Here is a 16,365-nt window from a genome sequence, read left to right as displayed (position 1 = left end):
ATCTGTCAGGAATGCTTTGATGGTGTTTCCTGCTTGGCAGGGGGTTGGACTGGATGACCCTTGTGGTCTCTTCCAACTCTAGGATTCTATGAATTCTTTGTTTCTCTTGGTGTACTTACTCAGAAGCCAGCACACCAATGTAGCGTGTGGCTTAATCCTAAATAAATGTGCAGAGGGTTATGGCCGAAGTCCAGGAGGTGAGACCTTATGCCACTGCCCAGTCTCTCTGTAACTAGAATGCTGCTATGACTGCTCTCATAGCCCCATGAAGATAGATAAATGTCTATGGGACACATCACTTGTAGGCAGGCTTGATGCACATTGAGGGGCTCAAGGGTGACAAGAGAACTAGCAGAAGTCGCAGCATGAGCTTCTGCTGTGGGATTCAAGTCCACGACCCTGCTTTCCTGGACTGTGGGCAGCATCAGCAGAAGGATAGAGGTGCCAGAAAGGTTTGCTTCATGTATTTGTTGTTGTCCTGTTTGTCAAACTTTCAATGTTTGTGTGTAACTCTGGTGGCGCCTGTCTGAGATGCCTTTACTTGGTCAGAACAGCCACCGCCGCTGAACCACCCACAAAAGTGGAGCCTATGCATTTCACATACTTATATAAATGCTTTTCCTTTCCTTAGCTTTACACGTGCGTAGAAACTGTCACATTCTCAGAGGGGAAGCAGGCCTGCATTATCAGAGCTGGATACCTGGTTCAGTGAGAAGAACAGGGTGCCTCCTCCTATCGGCCTAGCTCAAGGCTGGGTTTTTCCTGCACAAACATTAAGACAGTCTGAGGACTTTCACACTCAAAAGTTTTATTGCTTTTCACATGCAGGCTATAGATCAGGCATAGGCAAATTCAGCCCTCCAGATGTTTTGAGACTACAATTCCCATCATCCCTGACCACTGGTCCTGTTAGCTAGGGGTGATGGGAGTTGTAGTCCCAAAACATCTGGAGGGCCGAGTTTGCCTATGCCTGCTATAGATATCAGGCTGACCCAAATTTTCAGACCAAGTGGGCAGCAAGAGTACTTTGAAATGGAACCCATGGGCCACACACTGCCTTGTGTGTGGGGATGAGGGTGGAGTGGCCAATATTTGAAACACACCCCAATCCGCCCTCATCCTCCCTTCCCAAAGCTGGCTATGTGAGGCTCTGGTCTTTGGAAAGGAGATTCGAGGATCTGGCAGGGACCTAGAGTCCTCCTACCTCGTTCTCAAAGATGGGAAAGTGCTAACTAGACTTTAGGAAGGAGGAAGCAGGACTCTATGATCCTCTCAGAGCCTCATGCCTCCTTCCCAAAGCCCAGCACCTTGCTTAAAAGAAGAAGAGTTTGGATTTGATATCCCGCTTTATCACCACCCGAAGGAGTCTCAAAGCGGCTAACAATCTCCTTTCCCTTCCTCCCCCACAACAAACACTCTGTGAGGTGAGTGAGGCTGAGAGACTTCAGAGAAGTGTGACTAGCCCAAGGTCACCCAGCAGCTGCATGTGGAGGAGCGGGGAATCGAACCCAGTTCACCAGATTATGAGTCCACTGCTCTTAACCACTACACCACGTTGGGAAGGCAGCTCAAGGGCTGCAGAGGGTGGGTGGGAGGCATGGCATCAAAGGCTGCCAATCACCCTGCTATAGATCAAAGCATATGCAATTTTCTTTGCAGCAGCATTGGGTGACAGCACAGCTGAGCTGTGACATTCTTAATGGAGCTGAAGGCCTGTGCAGTAGAATCCACACCCCTAACTACTGGGTGGTATTTTCATCGGAGAAATGTTGGAGGGTATAATCCCCACCGGCCCACAGTTGCTGGCTGAGGAGGCTTCACTGCTGCTGCAGCTTCCTTCCTGGGCAAGCCACCTGTGAGACTCTCCTAAAACGTGTGAGGCACAAAGATGGTTCGATGAAGTTGCATACACTACAACCTGTGCACATCCAATGAAGATGAATGTTGGAAGATTCGGGGTCGATTAAAAAGAAGTTCTTCTTCACACAACTCATAGTTAAAACTATGGCACTTGCTCCCACAGGAGGCAGTGATGGCCTCAAACCCAGATGGCTTTATTCATGGAGGAGAGGTTTTTGGTGGCTACTAGGCATGATGGCTATGCTCTGCCTCCCCAGTTGGAGGTAGCCAAGGCCAGCTCACCCAGGAGGAAAGGTGAGGTGACTGCCTCAGGTGGCAGGATCCACCAAGCAGCAGATCCCAATCTTTCTCCTACCCCACCCCAACTCTGTTCCTAGATCTTCCCTTGTGGGGAGGAAGGCACCGTTTTGGGGTCTGCTTCAGGTGCCAAAATGTCTGGAGATAGCTATGCTTCTCAATACCAGTTCCTGGAAACCGCAGGAGGGGAGAGGGCTCTTGTGCTTGGGTCCTGCTTAAGGAATGCTGGACTAGATCCGGCAGGTTCTTCTGGTGTTCTTACACCCAATGAGCTTTGACTACATGGTACCATCACTAAGAGCAAGTGAAGGCAACTGACAGTGAGGGGAATGTAAACTTGCTGGCAAATATTTTTTTTAAGGTGCGCTGAAACTTAGTTGGGGAGAGATGAAATTTCAGCCCGGCTGAAAACATTTGTGGGGGAAATGGTGCATAGTTTTCGAGTTAGCTCTTGGGTTTTGTCCCCCTTGGCATTTGCAGAAAATCAACAAGTTTATACGGACACATCCTTTGCATTTAAGCACTTGGAAAGACTCTTGTGAGCAAGAAGGAGCACACAGCAAAGTGAGGATCTTTGAATCAGATAGTTTTTAATAAAGCATACAAGTTTCCAGCGCTAACATTTCTTCATAAAAGACTTAATGCAACCAGAGTGGGAAAATATATATATATATACTCCAGCCTCCAAACAGTTTATCATATCAGAGAGGTATATCCAACACTGTTGAGTTCTGACTGTATCAAGAGAAGCTTGGAGTAAAAGTCTTGGTCTCATGACTCATAACTGCACACAGAGACAATTCCAGATTAGCAGCAGCAGAAGGGGAGAGGGCTGGATGCGACCCTCTCAAAGGACCCCCTCAAGCTGCCAGGACAGTAAAGACAATTTCAGAATGAGTCACAATTCTCTTTTATTATCTGCATACGGGTTTCCCTCTTCCCATTTGCAATTCCACCTCTGGGGCCAGGTGTTTCGATCCAATTACCATTGGGCCTTCCTTCACAAGAAAATAATCCCTTTTTAAAAGAAAGAAAGAAATAGCCACAGCTGATATCACAGCTGACTAGTCTTAAAACGGTGAAAGTGTTCCCATTGTACACACAGAGGCAGGGAAGAACAAAACAGGCTGCAGCCGATGTAGTGTCACGACAGCCAAATCCAGATGCAGGAATGGCTCCAAAAAGCAGAGACACACAAGGTGCCTTCTACACCCAAGACACATCTAAAAACCACCAAACATGAGGAAGGCGGGGAAACCTTTCCAGCATGAGAGTTCTTCGGTGGGAGCTGAATCCATCGAAATCTGTGTGTTCCTTCAGTGTGGTTGATCTCATAGCCCCGTGGCTTTAACGCTGATCCCAAACATGAGGCAGAGACCCACAAGCCCAACTGTGATGGAGGGTGTGCGCAGGGATGGGGGTGGAGCACAGGTGGGAAAGGGAGAAGGGAACCTCGGGAGGAAAACCAGAGTGTTCTTGGGAGCCATTCTCTGCTTTTTCTGCCTCTCTCTCTCTCATTGAAAGCCATAATCTTCTAGCCATAAACTGTACTGGGCTAAAATCCTTCTGGCACCTGAGACATAAAATCCCAAGGGGATCCTGTCCAACTTCAGAATGGAACAGGGAAATTAATCTTTCTGCTCTTCAACAGGGCCCACCCACCACCCACCCCACAGGCAAAGCTGCCACCAAACCAGGAAGCACACCCCAACTCAAAGCTTAACCAGAGAAGCAAGGGAGTAACATTGTGCAGAACTGGAAGGGCAACACTAGGGAGGTTTCAATGAGCTGGCTATCTGAACCACCTGAAAGGTGCTCGGGTGATTTGCACGAGGGAAAAGTGGAGCTCAATGGCTCCACATCCGCTGACCAATACCCATGAAACGCATTCGTAGCTGCACTGATTTGACTAGAGGGTGCAACCCCTCAAAGCAGGGCATGCAACTCCTACGTAAGCCCTGCTGGAGAAGAACACCGGCTTCATTGACAGTGTCATTAAGCTTCACTCAGGTTACTACTGAACAGTCTATTAAGATTGTCTAAATCTACTAAGCAACCTTATAAAACAGAGAGGGGAAACCATCCAGGCTTTTGCTATGCCAGGGCTGTAGGGCAAACTTTCAGCTGAAGGTCTCTCTCTGTGTGTTGCGCAACACTTGGTGAGCCAGGAAGGTGTGCCCTACCTCACGGGAACAGGTGGGGGCAGGTATCAGCCCCTTCATGCAAGTCACAGTCTCGTAGCTCTGCTTTCTCCAACCTGGTGCCCTCCAGATGTTTTGCACCACAACTCCCATCAGTCCCAGCTAGCATGACCATATGATGCCGGGGTTCATGGGAAGGGTGTTGTAGTCCAAAGCACTGGGGGTAGGGTGGAGAAATGAGGGTGGGAAGGAAACCCATATGGTCATCAGGAACCTGACCCCAACATTTCAAGTTGATTCACTTCAGCTAGGAATGTGAGCACATATGAGGGGGAAGCTAGTTTTAAAATGGCTAAGTGCACCCCACTTTCCAGAGAATGAGGTGCATTCTCACACAAGTGAGGAGAAGAGAGGAACTATTCCATCCATGGAGCTTCTTATGAGGACTGGAGCCTAACTGTGCTTGGGTCTTTGGCCATGACCTACAACTCTGCTGAAGTACCGTCTTGTTCAACAAGGATAAGGAAACTAAGCAAAATGCATTCATTCAAAAACTATTTGTGGAGTGACATAGGGTTTTTGTAACAGTTTAAAAGCACTCGACTAATACTGGTGGCAGTTTCATGAATGACTGTAACAAGTGCCATGACTTCCTACAGGAGTAGCAGAATTAGAACTGGAAATACTATTTGTCATTGGTCAAAAGATAGGTGGGAAATCCCACTGACACCAACGGCAATCTAATTAGCTGCAGCCTCTGTTTATTCCTACTGAATATGCAACCTCCTGAGTCAAGGAGAGTTCAAAGCTGAGCTGCTGGATGCTGTCAACAGAGTACAGGCTACACTCTATCACGGAATTTACACTGGAATCTATAACACTGCAAGGATGAAATCTTCTGCATTTCTTAATTTTCTCATTCTAGCGCCTAAGTTCTTTTTTTTTCAATACACACACACAAAAATAAGTTAAACTTCCAATGTATGGATTAGCGAACATTTCACAGAGAAACAGAGCGTGGCTTCCTAAAGGTGTCTTTTTATTTGATTTATATATATATAAACCTGCGAAGACACAGCCGATAAGCAGTCATCTAGGGGTTGTGTTGTTGTTTTTTAAAGGCAAGCTCAAAATGATGTTTGCTCAGCTGCCTGTGTTTTGAACAATGGAGGCACAAAAGTCTGTGCGAGCACATTTCCAAGAATTATTTCCCCCACCCCACTACAGGGTATTAAGCAGCATCAAATTCCTCTTTGCGTCTCCCTACAAGCCATTATCAATTGCACAAGGACTACAGCAAAAGATGTCAAAAACCAACCAGACAAAAAGGAACACGGGCACACCAGCATCTGCTTAAAGAGTAGAGGTAGGTGCAGGATGAAGATTGAAGTATTAGCAAGGACTCACAGCAAATGCAGCGCTTGAGTTCACAAAAAAGAGTATCCAGAGTCCAAGCTTTTGGTAAACCGAGTCCTGGCTCTACAGCAAGACGGATGGGCCATGAAAACTTGCAGGAAGGGCCTTTTTTGCACATTGACAGAGGTGCATCCAAACTAGCCTAAATAGCTGGGATAGTCCCAAGTGAATGTATTCAAGATGCAGGCCACACAGGCATAACAGGAGCATGCTGCTCTTGTGAAGCGGCTGCGCAAACATTTCGATTCCCTTGGGCAGATATTCTGCTTTAACAGTCTCCATCGCTTCCTCCTCCGCCAGGCAGTTGGACTCTTGACTGAAAGAAGCTTTTCGTGATCATTATCAGACTGGACCGTCCTCAAAAGTGCAAGGACTCCCAGCTGGCAGTAAGGAGCAAGGAAACAGATTCGCAAGTTGCATGTCAAAAAAAAACAACAACAGTTAAGGCCTTCACATCTGTCTCCTAAACTTTTAAAAATGCTTCAGCAAAGCCTGCTTCAAGCCATCACCCTACCAATGTCCCCATTTGGAGTAACAAAGTGCTATAGAATTCATCTGAAGTACCAAAAGAATAGGAAAGATCTTGAGTCATTAAGGACCCTTCGGAGTCTGAGGACTTTCAAGCAGGTCCTTACCCATAAAATACAGTCCTATCAAGAGCAGCTAAGGTTCCCCCACCCCCCTCCTCACCAAACAGTTAACACATAAGCAGAGGATAAAATCTTTGGAGTGGGGGAGACCAGCCAGCTAGCCATGCTCATGATTCATAGCTGGGATTTGTCCAATATATTTAGGTGCCTGAGACAGGAAATTCAGAGGCCACCCCCTTCTCCAACGGACACAAAGCACCATCTGCCGGAAAGCTCTCCTGTGCCAGCCCCATTCAAAGCGATGGAAGCTGTGCAAGAAGGTCCCCATGCATTTCAATGGAAAGGTTGCCATGAAGAACTGCTCAGTGAATTGTGTCCCCTGGGCCAGATCCACCTTTCATGCTGGACCCTCAAAGCCACCTCCAAATTGTCATCACTTGACTTTAGGGCAGGGCAGGGCTGCCTCTGACAACTGGCAGACAAGCCCCTTTCAGGCAGGGGGCACTTAAAATATTCCTTTGTAAGAACGTGAGGTAAAAGAGCTGGCAGGATATTTCTGAACGTCTGGGTCTGGCCACTGGGCGTGAGGACACCTTTCCGTAAAAGGCACAATTCAACAAAATTGACTACCGTTGAGTCAACTTGCCATTACATTTCAATAGTTTCACAAGGATTTCTCTCACAAGTGATGCACCAGCTTCTTGGATTGTCTGTTAAAAACCACAAGATTGTCCTTCATAAAACAGCAGGTAGTGAAGACTCACCAAAGTTACACATTCAGTCGTTGGGACCTTGACGTAGAATCAGCTTTAAGCCACCAAGAAATGTCACAGCACGCTGAGGTCAGCAGAATTAACGTTAACACTTTCCACACCACTCTACGGTCATCTTTGTCACAGCATGCAACATCCTTCTTTATTTTTAAACCTGCCGGAGGTTTAAGATACCCCCACCCCACCCCCAAGATACAGAAAACAAAGTAAGGGGTGGTTTCAGCAACTGTCAAGCTCCAGAAAAGTAACTGCACTAGAAGTTCTTGTCTATTAGCTCATGTGTGTTTAGAACCCAACCCATCAATGCTCTGGAGTCCTGCTCACTCAACGTCATTCCTGCACCCAGTTTATAGAAAGTGCATGGGGTGTGTGTGGCTGCCCCGCCCTCAGCAAACCCATGGGGTGCACAATTGGAGCAAACCTCTGTATGTGGAAGTGCCGAGGGCCGGACTAGGGAGCTGCTTTCCTCTCTATGAGCAGAAGAAGAGCTTGGTAGGGTGGGGGCCCTCAGGGGTGGCATCTGGGTTTAGATCTGTTCACTGACAGAAAACTGGCTTTGCAAACTAGGTATCGCAGGTGGGAAAGTCAAGCGCTCCCTTTGGGAACATGCAAAAGCCACTCCGTTTCCCACCATTTCTACATTTCACTTACCATTTCCAGAGAGGGTACAACTGGGTCCACAACAGTCAGAACCGAGTCACTGTCACTTAGAACCAACAGGGTTTAAGACACCCAGACATTAATTGCCTTTTGTGGGGAGGGCTTCAACACACATTGCAGAACAAGACTTCTGTTACAAACTAACAGTTGCGGGTTTTAAGGGAAGATTCATTAGTAGCAACTAAAATAAAAGTGTGCTTATCCTTCTCTCTAGCTTAGAAAAAATTAAATAATGTCCCACCTGGCTAGCATTTCTGAAAGCATTCTTGGTGTGCTGTTGATGTGTTCCGTAATCCTTAGTGGGTGCTACTATCAGAGGTAATCAGTTCTGTCCCATATATTCCCTGGCTTAAATAATTACCGAAAACCAAACAAAACAAAAGACCCACCGGGGGGAAACTTGGGAGTGTGGGGCGAGAAAAAGCATCTAAAAAGCAAGCGATAAACCTTACAGCCTGGAAGTCGTTCACAGCCTGAAACCAACTTCATATGATTCAGGTGAGTATCACAGCAACTGTAGTTTTGACATTCTAGGTACGTACGGAGTGCATTTTGCCCAAAGGGCTTGTAGGCTCTTGGTAACGCATTCAAAGCCTTGCCTCCTCCTCCTGTCACAATGGAAACCATTTAGGGTTTCTGCTTTCCCTGCTTAGAAGGAAAGGGGGCTGATGAGAATGGGTCGGAGCTGGGCAGCTCTTTAGTCCTGGAAGAAGAGAGGCGATAGAAATGGACCCTGCTATGGCTTGCTTGTTGGTCTGGACACCACTTTGTAAGCTGCAATGGGCTGGGCGCCGACACCCTGGTCCCCTTCTGGGCTGTAGTGACGGGAATACTTCGCCAATGACTGTGGACGGAAAGGCTGGTTGGCCTTCAAACCCAAGAGGACGTCTTGGGGGAGTGTGTGCGCTTGGAGCGTGTCGTCGGGGTGCTGCCCAGCTCTTGAGATGCATCTTTGGGAGGGTCTGGGCCTTCGCTTGCTCTGACAGATTGAGGGAGAGCACCGGATGGCAGGGGCGGTGAGGCCACAGAATACTGACCTTGCGGGAGAGGAGAGCCATGCAGCCCTGTGTCTAGGTTCTGGAAGGCAGCGTTAAAGGTGTACTGCGGAGCTCCAGCCGAGCCCAAGAACCCTGCCGGGACCGGATTCCTTTGCCACGCTGTGCGGCACAAACTCTTCCTGGCTCTTCCTTTTCGTGAACGGAGCCCGGAGGAACACGTCGCCCTCGTCCTGCTGCTTCGCCAGCCCATGGCTCTTGGAGACGAACGGCGCTTTGGCGAAGATGTCCAGGTCGTCGTGAAGAGTCATGGAGCTTCGGAATGGAGCTGTGGCAAAGACATCTCTCTCGTCCGAAGTTCCTCTGGGGGGGTTGGAAAGCATCAATCTGCACCCCCACGCTCTGGGGGACTTGCAGGTTAAGGTCTTCTTGGGAAATGCTACCCTTTCCAGATGCTGAGGCTTCAGTTTATAAGCTTCCTCTTCCTCTTCGGAATCCATCAGCAGAGGCCTGGATCCACTGCAATCCAAGATGTCCCCCTCGTGGTCCGTCCCTTCCCCTTCACTGCTGTGGAAAGAGCTGTTGCTGGAAGGGCCATCCCTCGATAAGTACTCCGATTCTTCTCCGTGTTCAGCGCTCCGTGATCTTCCATCCAGCATCTCAGGCTGCCGTTTCTTCACTGGGAAGCAGCCAGCGGCAGACACTCCGGACCGTGCTCAGCGCTGACCACAAAATATATGGTTGGCTCCCCCTGCAGACCTACAACGCACAAAACAAGAGTGTTAACCTGCCGTCCTTAGGATTCTCTCGGCAGAACTAAAGCACAGGTGTGTTATGATTGATCCAAAATCAGCAGCACAAATGGGGGGGGGGGAATGGAGGGAGGGAGAAATACATTTAAAACAATAAATAAATTTATGCAAAGATGAAGCCGGGTAAATTACAGCACATAGACTGGAAGACGACTCTATGTCCTCTCACATTTCAAGACTCCACAAAAAATGTGTTTGGAGAAAGATGGAAGATGTTAAATACACAGACATTCAAACCTCGGGATATGACTGGAGTGGGTGGCGAGTGGGATGGCAACCACAGAAATCTGCACAGCTGAGGGTCACTAGCACACAACCGTCGCTTTGGGTTTTGTTTTTTTAATTTGAAACAAGGAAGACAATGTGGCAGTGGTGGGTGAAGGAACTAGAATAGTGTGGTCAGATTCTGCTGAGTGTTGAGAAACTAAGTGTGGGGTTGAACAGGGTGCACAATTAGCTGGCGAGAGTTTTCAGCACCCTGTCTACCTGCCTGTTGCCCCCCAGTGGCCAATAATCCCCAGTGGTTCTCTCCCACATCATGCAGCAACTTCTGTTGCTGAGTGTGGTAGTGGGGAGGTGGGAATCCAAACCGCATGAACAAAAGAAAACATTTGTATTTGCTGCCTTGGAATGAATCCAATCTGAGGTGGTTTTTTTCCTTTGAGTTTTAGTTTTTAGCAGGGAGGTTCCAGTGTCTCAGGACAGAGTTTCAGATTTTTAATTCTGCAAGTCACCCTAAAGAATGGCCACCAATCCTAGTGGATTCCAGGACATGAAGACATGAAGACTCAGAGGCCAGTTCTCCAGCTACTCAAATTCTCTGCTAATCTTTTGCTGGCGAAGGAGGATAAACCAGGCTGGGGATTTCTGCTTGCCCACTTGCTCAAGAGCAATGGCTGCTAATCACAGGTGGTAGCCATTCTATTTATATCCTAGCCCAGTAGATGCAAAGATTATGGCAGCCTTCCTGAACCTGCTACCCTCCAGATGTTCATTTCCTATCAGCTCCACAGCCAACATGGCTGCATGATGGCTGATGGGAGTTGTGGTCCAAAACATCTGGCTGATGAAGGCTGAAATGGGGTGTAAACCACTGCAATGTTGGCTCAATCCAGTCCAAAGCCATATTAACTACTAGAAGCTTAATGCCTGGTTAGCAGAAGAATGAAGGGAAAATGGAAGGACTTTCTCTTATTACCTCACTGGAGGAATCCCTATTTATTTTTCTAGGCCAGATGGATCACACAAACAGTTATCAGAACACAAGATAGCTTACCTTCCAAGAAAGTAGCAGGTTATCATGGCATAGGACTCATGTTAGCAAGAGGGACAGGAAAAAGGCACATGAAAACTAAACGGTTGAGAACCAAATCCCAAAGCATTCGCATTGCTATCATCCATTTTAAAAGAATGGAAAGGATTTTGGGCATCACTCACTTTTAGAAGGCAGGGGGGGGGGACCAAATCCCGTGCGGTCTGTAGGGTAAAGTGCAGATCACAGCCACCTGGGGACACAGGCCTATCTTTGTCTACACTCTGCCAGTTTTGGGGATTCTGGACTAGCAGACCCTGTTCTTATTTAGCCAGGCCCATCACACATCCTTAAGCAAGGCTGTGCCCTCAAGACCACTGAGCACAGGTGGATGATGCCTCAAGTTTGAAGAGATCCTGGAGCATTAATTCTTGCTTTGCAAACCTAACTTAGATTGACTAGAGTTGTCCTTGTCGTGCTGCTGTTTGTTTTTTTTAAAAAAAATAAAATTTAAAAAGAGGGAGAAAGTAGTTCATTCTTTGGAGGGGGAAATTCCAGTGGAGGTCCACCTGCTTTTCAGGGCACTGGAACTACTTATTTCCCAATAATCAAAGACAGTACTTCAAAGATAAGCATCAAAATGATTGTTTATTGAGAGACCATCAGCTTTGATATATTACACTGTAAGTGCATGGCGACCGTAGGCAAGAAATGGGAGGCAATGTAACATGCTGTACAGAAAGCCTATTGAAGCCAATATGCAGCGATCCGTTAACAGGACTCCCTCTTTTATATTTTAAATCATTCCCACTGCAGTAACGGAAAAAAACACTCTAGGGGGGAAAAAACCGATCTCAAACACAACCACTCTGAACGTTGGGTGTGTAATATGCATTTTTTTCCCAAGAGGTTCAGGTGTCCCCCTCCCTAAAGGAAAGCTATGAGCTTTGCAACTGTCCCCCACCACAAAAAAGATAAAGGGGAAAGGAAGAAGAGAGCATATGAAAAATATAGTGGATTGGGTCATGGCTTCAGCTGGCTACAATATCATCAGCGGTTACTCTGGCTATAACCAATTGAGATGCATCCCTTATCACCCTTGCAGGTTCAGCTAGGAACTAAGGGCACCTTTTGAATTTAAAAAGCAAGAGCAGGCCCTTTTAAAAATCTCTCTTTGGAGGGGCTGTGTGTGTTATCTGCATTAAACACTAGCTTGTCATATTCGCCGTGATACAAATAAAGCCAGCCTGTCTTGCTGCGTTTGGATTCAAGGCAGCAAGCGGCAGGCTTCCTTTTGACTTTCAGGCTCACTAATTCCACTAGAAAGGCATGCACAGGTGCTCCAGGTGAGCAGCAGGCATTGCTTCCAAGCCTAGTGGATGTGCTAACTAGGAAAGTCGCTTTAAAGCTATGAAAGGGGAGTGAGTGAGTGAGTGAGTGAGTGGGGTGGGAAGAGAAATATGTCTGGGTTCTCTCTCTCTCATATTCCTGAGCAAGGAGCTCTAAAACAGAAATCAAACTACATTTTCACCAGCCTCATTAAAAAAAACAAAACATTGGCATTTATATAGTGCTTTAAGAGCATTATCAATTGCTTGACATGTGTTAGCTCAGTCCTCCTTACCCTTTATTACCCTATATTGCAGAAGGGAAAACACCTTGGGCCAAGGCTACTTTCCCCACCTCCCACCACTGTGCAATACAGCTCTCCTGCATGCTTGGCAGAGGATAGCCTTCACTCCGCCAACCATCTAAAGCAGCAGTTGACACAAGTGCCCCGTACGAAGATCTGATCTGCACAATTCCCACCCCACCCCACCCCGCAGAAAATCCCCATTGCCCACCCACTGCCTAGTTCAATAGGCCCCATTTTGGTTTGGTTCAGTGCTTACACAATTGCATTTCATCTGTTCTGTACAATTAGACTCTGCAATGATATAGTACTTGCATATATCCATAATATATTGTTTTTCAACTGTGCAATGGCGGAAGGATTAAACAAACACAAAACGCAGCTCAAAAATAAAGTGTGCACAAATCAGTCTACAGCATACCCAGGCCTCCTGCACATAGAGCAACCATATTATGAGGACCAGGGAGGGAAATTTTCACCATACAAATTGGAATGGCAACCTGCTCAGTGCTGGGGTCAGGCGTTTGAAGAATTTGGCAATAAATTTTCTTCTTCTTCAGCAATTGCAGAAAGGATTTTGCTTTACTGCACTTCAGAGGCCTGGGTAGGTTTCAAACCAACAATGGCAGCCCTGCAACTACTCAGCTGCATCTGAGACTTGGAAACCAGGAGGAGAAACCCAGTGAGGATGTGGAACATCTTGCAAAATTGCATATTATGAACCTCATTGCCTGGGAACCCAAGTTCACGCTGCTTTGTGTCCCTTGGCAGAAAGGCTGGATAAATATGTGATGGGCCAAGGCTTTCTAAATTCCCTGCAAATGCCTCCCACACAAGTTCATGGGAATTAATGGGAACTGTGCAGGAACACAATGCATTCTGAGGAACGGGTTCCCCATGGTCTTCATCCAATCTAGTTTGCATAGCTCAGTAACAACATAAAACCTCCTACACACCTGCCTATAGTCCATGGGAGAATAAAGAGCACTGTCCAGTTAATTGTAAGATCATCAAAACAATAACGTGTCCTGAATACATTTGGTACTGCAGGATGCACAAGACTGATGGATGAGCCACTGAGAGTTCGCCACCCGCCACCCATCTTGCATAGATGAGACCCTCTGGAAGGGCAGGGCCAAGACAACGGGATGAGCAATGAGGCCCAGTGTGCTGAAAGGAGGATCCAGAAACCAAGAGAAACAAGAAGAGAAAGGGCAGAAAGCTAAGAGACGGTTTAAAGGTCTGTCTAGGATTCTGACCCATTTCTGTGATTTCCAACTCAATTTTTTTGCGATGGTTCCAGCACAGCATTCCTAGCCAGCAGTATGATTGATAAGAAAAAAGTTATGGGACTCAGGCGGCAATCCTACACAGCAGCTTTCGCTAATGCAGCACTCACCAGATGTTTTGGAGTACAGCTGCAACATACGGCTGTGTAGGATGGGAATGATGGGAGTTGTAGCTCAAAACATCTGGAAGGCACCAGGTTGGAGAAAGCTGCTGCAGACACACTGGTGAGCAATCTGAGAATATGTCTGAGTCCGTCCTGTAATTCAGAGGCACAGAACCATTTCCAGCCCAAGGACCAAGTTGTCTTGTGGGCAGTTTTCTGGGGTGGGTGGGTGTGGAGAGACAAAACAAGAACGGGCAGGGAAACAGAAGTGCCTCTTGACTTTGTGCAAAGGTACACACACATGCACAGAGGTTTCTAACAACCTTCCACCCAGGCAAGCAAGAGACATTACCCCAGCTCAAGGGTGGTTTGAGCCAGGCAACAGCACAAAACAGGGCTGAAGAAGAGGGGCCTGGTCTAGTCCCAAGGGCCAGGTAGAAGGGCTTTGAGGGCCCCACCCCTGCTGTAATTACTAGATCCTATTATTAGAGCACACTAAATTTAATATTAACACAGAACAAAAAACTGATTCCTTCCCATACAGGCAAAGTGACGCTACCTTCATTAAATAACGCAAAAAAGGATAGTGGGTTTACCTTCACTACAATAAAGGGGGACACACACAGCAGTGTAGAGACCCTTACATTTGTTTTTAATTCAAAACACTCAATTACATAATCCAAATACATTGGTTAGGGATGCTGGCCTAGCCATATCTACGACCAAGCAAATTATTGACTGATGACTCAGAATGGTCAGTGGGTATTTGCTCACTAGTCAAGAAACAGCTGGATTTTCCTTGACTGTTCTGAACAGGAGAAACTATTCCGAATAGAATAAAAGCAGATTTGAAGACAGAAAGACACAAAAAAACCCTCCATAGAATCACAGAGTTGGAAGAGACCACAAGGGTCATCCAGTCCAACCCCCTGCCAAGCAGTTTGAGAAGGAGATGGGCTTTGGACTCTGGAAGGCTAAAAGTATGGGGTATTTTTTGTACTCACCCTCTCAGGATGCCAGAGCTTAAGCACAATAATATTAATATTATTATTGATCCTGCATATTTTGTAACCTAGGGAACTGCCTTACACCAAGTCAGACAATCAGTCCATCCACTCAGTATTCCCAACCACTACATGCCGATGCCAGGGAGTGACTCTGGAACCCTCTGCAAGAAAAACAGATGATCTGCTGCTGAACTAAAGCCCTTCTTCCACCTACTCTGTAGGAGCCTGAGACTCACAGGGGAAGCAGGCAGTGTCTGGCAAAGGCAAAACAGGCCAAGTCAAACCGGAGGCCAGGCAAGAACAGTACAATGGACAGCTCCACTGAAGCATTCTCCTCCTAAGGCAGCTGCAGTGGGGCAATGTTGTCTCTGCAGGGTGCCTACAGCGAACTAAACCTTTCTGTAGGTCGACAAGACCTGGAGGGACACACAGGAGAGCTCTACCTCTCTGGTTTAAAGGCCGCCCCTTATTGTGCAGTCTTCTGCAAGGCTGTGGAGATAGTGATATTGCAGGGGACTAATCTGATGAGATGGGGGGGGCTGTGTCCTCAGACTGCGAGGACACCAAAGAAAGCACTCATCTTGGACCAAGCGGTGTCCTTCTTTGTACTGACACCTCTTTTCATAAACATGCTTCCAACCTCCTCTTTTTGAGACAACAAAGCAGCGTGAGTAGGGTAACTGTGGCACCTCACAATGACAGGAGCATAGACGGAATTAGGTCTTCACATGATGGTGTGGCCACACCTACGCTTTGGAACCCTCTGCCTTGATATCAGGCACCATCGTTGCACTTTTTGGGCACCTGCAAAAAAGCATCCTTGTTTAGACAAAGCTACCCAGATGTTTAGAAAGCTGGTGCGAGTTTCAATCTGTTTTCAGTCTGTTGTTATTCAAACTTTTCAAAAGTTTAAATTATTGCTGTTAGTTTATTACTGATAATTTCATTTCATTTTTGTAAACCACTTATTTAAATGAATGAAAATGGTAGATTCTGTAAGAGTTCAGGAACTGGGCCTGGGAAAAGGTCCAAGTGAGTATCTTCTTCTTTGGATACATAAAGTCACCAACAAGCTTTGCCCTTGTGGATGCGTTCAGAGATTAATATAAAGCTGCCCTCTACTGGGTTAGATCATTGCCCCATCTTTTCCCTGCACCATCTTCTCCAGTCTTCCCCAACCTGGTGCTCTCCAGATGTTTCTGACTACAAACCCCAGTACCCTCAAGAACTGCCCCTCACCACCAAGTGAACAAACCCAGATTCTACATTCTTCATCTGAGGTGCCCCCTCTGAGGGAGGTGTGATGGGTGGCAACACAAGAAGGGGTCTTTTCAGTGGTGGCCCCATTTAGGGAATGCTCTCCCCAGGGAGGCATGCTTGTTGCCATAACTAGCTCTCTTATAGGCACCAGGAAAAAACTTTTTTATTCACTCAGGGCCTTTGGTTCTTTTAATTTTAGCAGGGTGGTGTGGGCTGGATCTATATATATAATTTGTGTATTTTAAGCTGTTTTATTCTTGTTTTATACTCGTTCTT

At 46.9% G+C, this 16,365-nt stretch overlaps 1 protein-coding gene across 7 annotated transcripts in view; it reads right to left on the bottom strand.

The window, feature by feature from the left end:
- Positions 1-9,269: 9,269 nt before the first annotated feature.
- AAK1 (AP2 associated kinase 1) overlaps positions 9,270-16,365 on the bottom strand; it is an 87,652-nt gene continuing 80,556 nt past the window's right edge. For 4 of the 7 annotated variants that reach the window (XM_033159143.1, XM_033159155.1, XM_033159154.1 and 1 more), the window contains one exon: positions 9,270-9,491. In XM_033159143.1, the coding sequence (XP_033015034.1) occupies positions 9,409-9,491 (83 nt within the window). In that variant the 3' untranslated portion in view covers positions 9,270-9,408. The remainder of the gene's footprint in view (positions 9,492-16,365) is intronic. The other 3 variants (XM_033159144.1, XM_033159149.1, XM_033159156.1) reach the window with 1 other exon arrangement.

The sequence above is a fragment of the Lacerta agilis genome, chromosome 8, assembly GCF_009819535.1.
Source record: "Lacerta agilis isolate rLacAgi1 chromosome 8, rLacAgi1.pri, whole genome shotgun sequence".
In the NCBI taxonomy this organism is placed as follows: domain Eukaryota; kingdom Metazoa; phylum Chordata; class Lepidosauria; order Squamata; family Lacertidae; genus Lacerta; species Lacerta agilis.
This window is presented reverse-complemented; position numbering and strand designations above follow the sequence as displayed.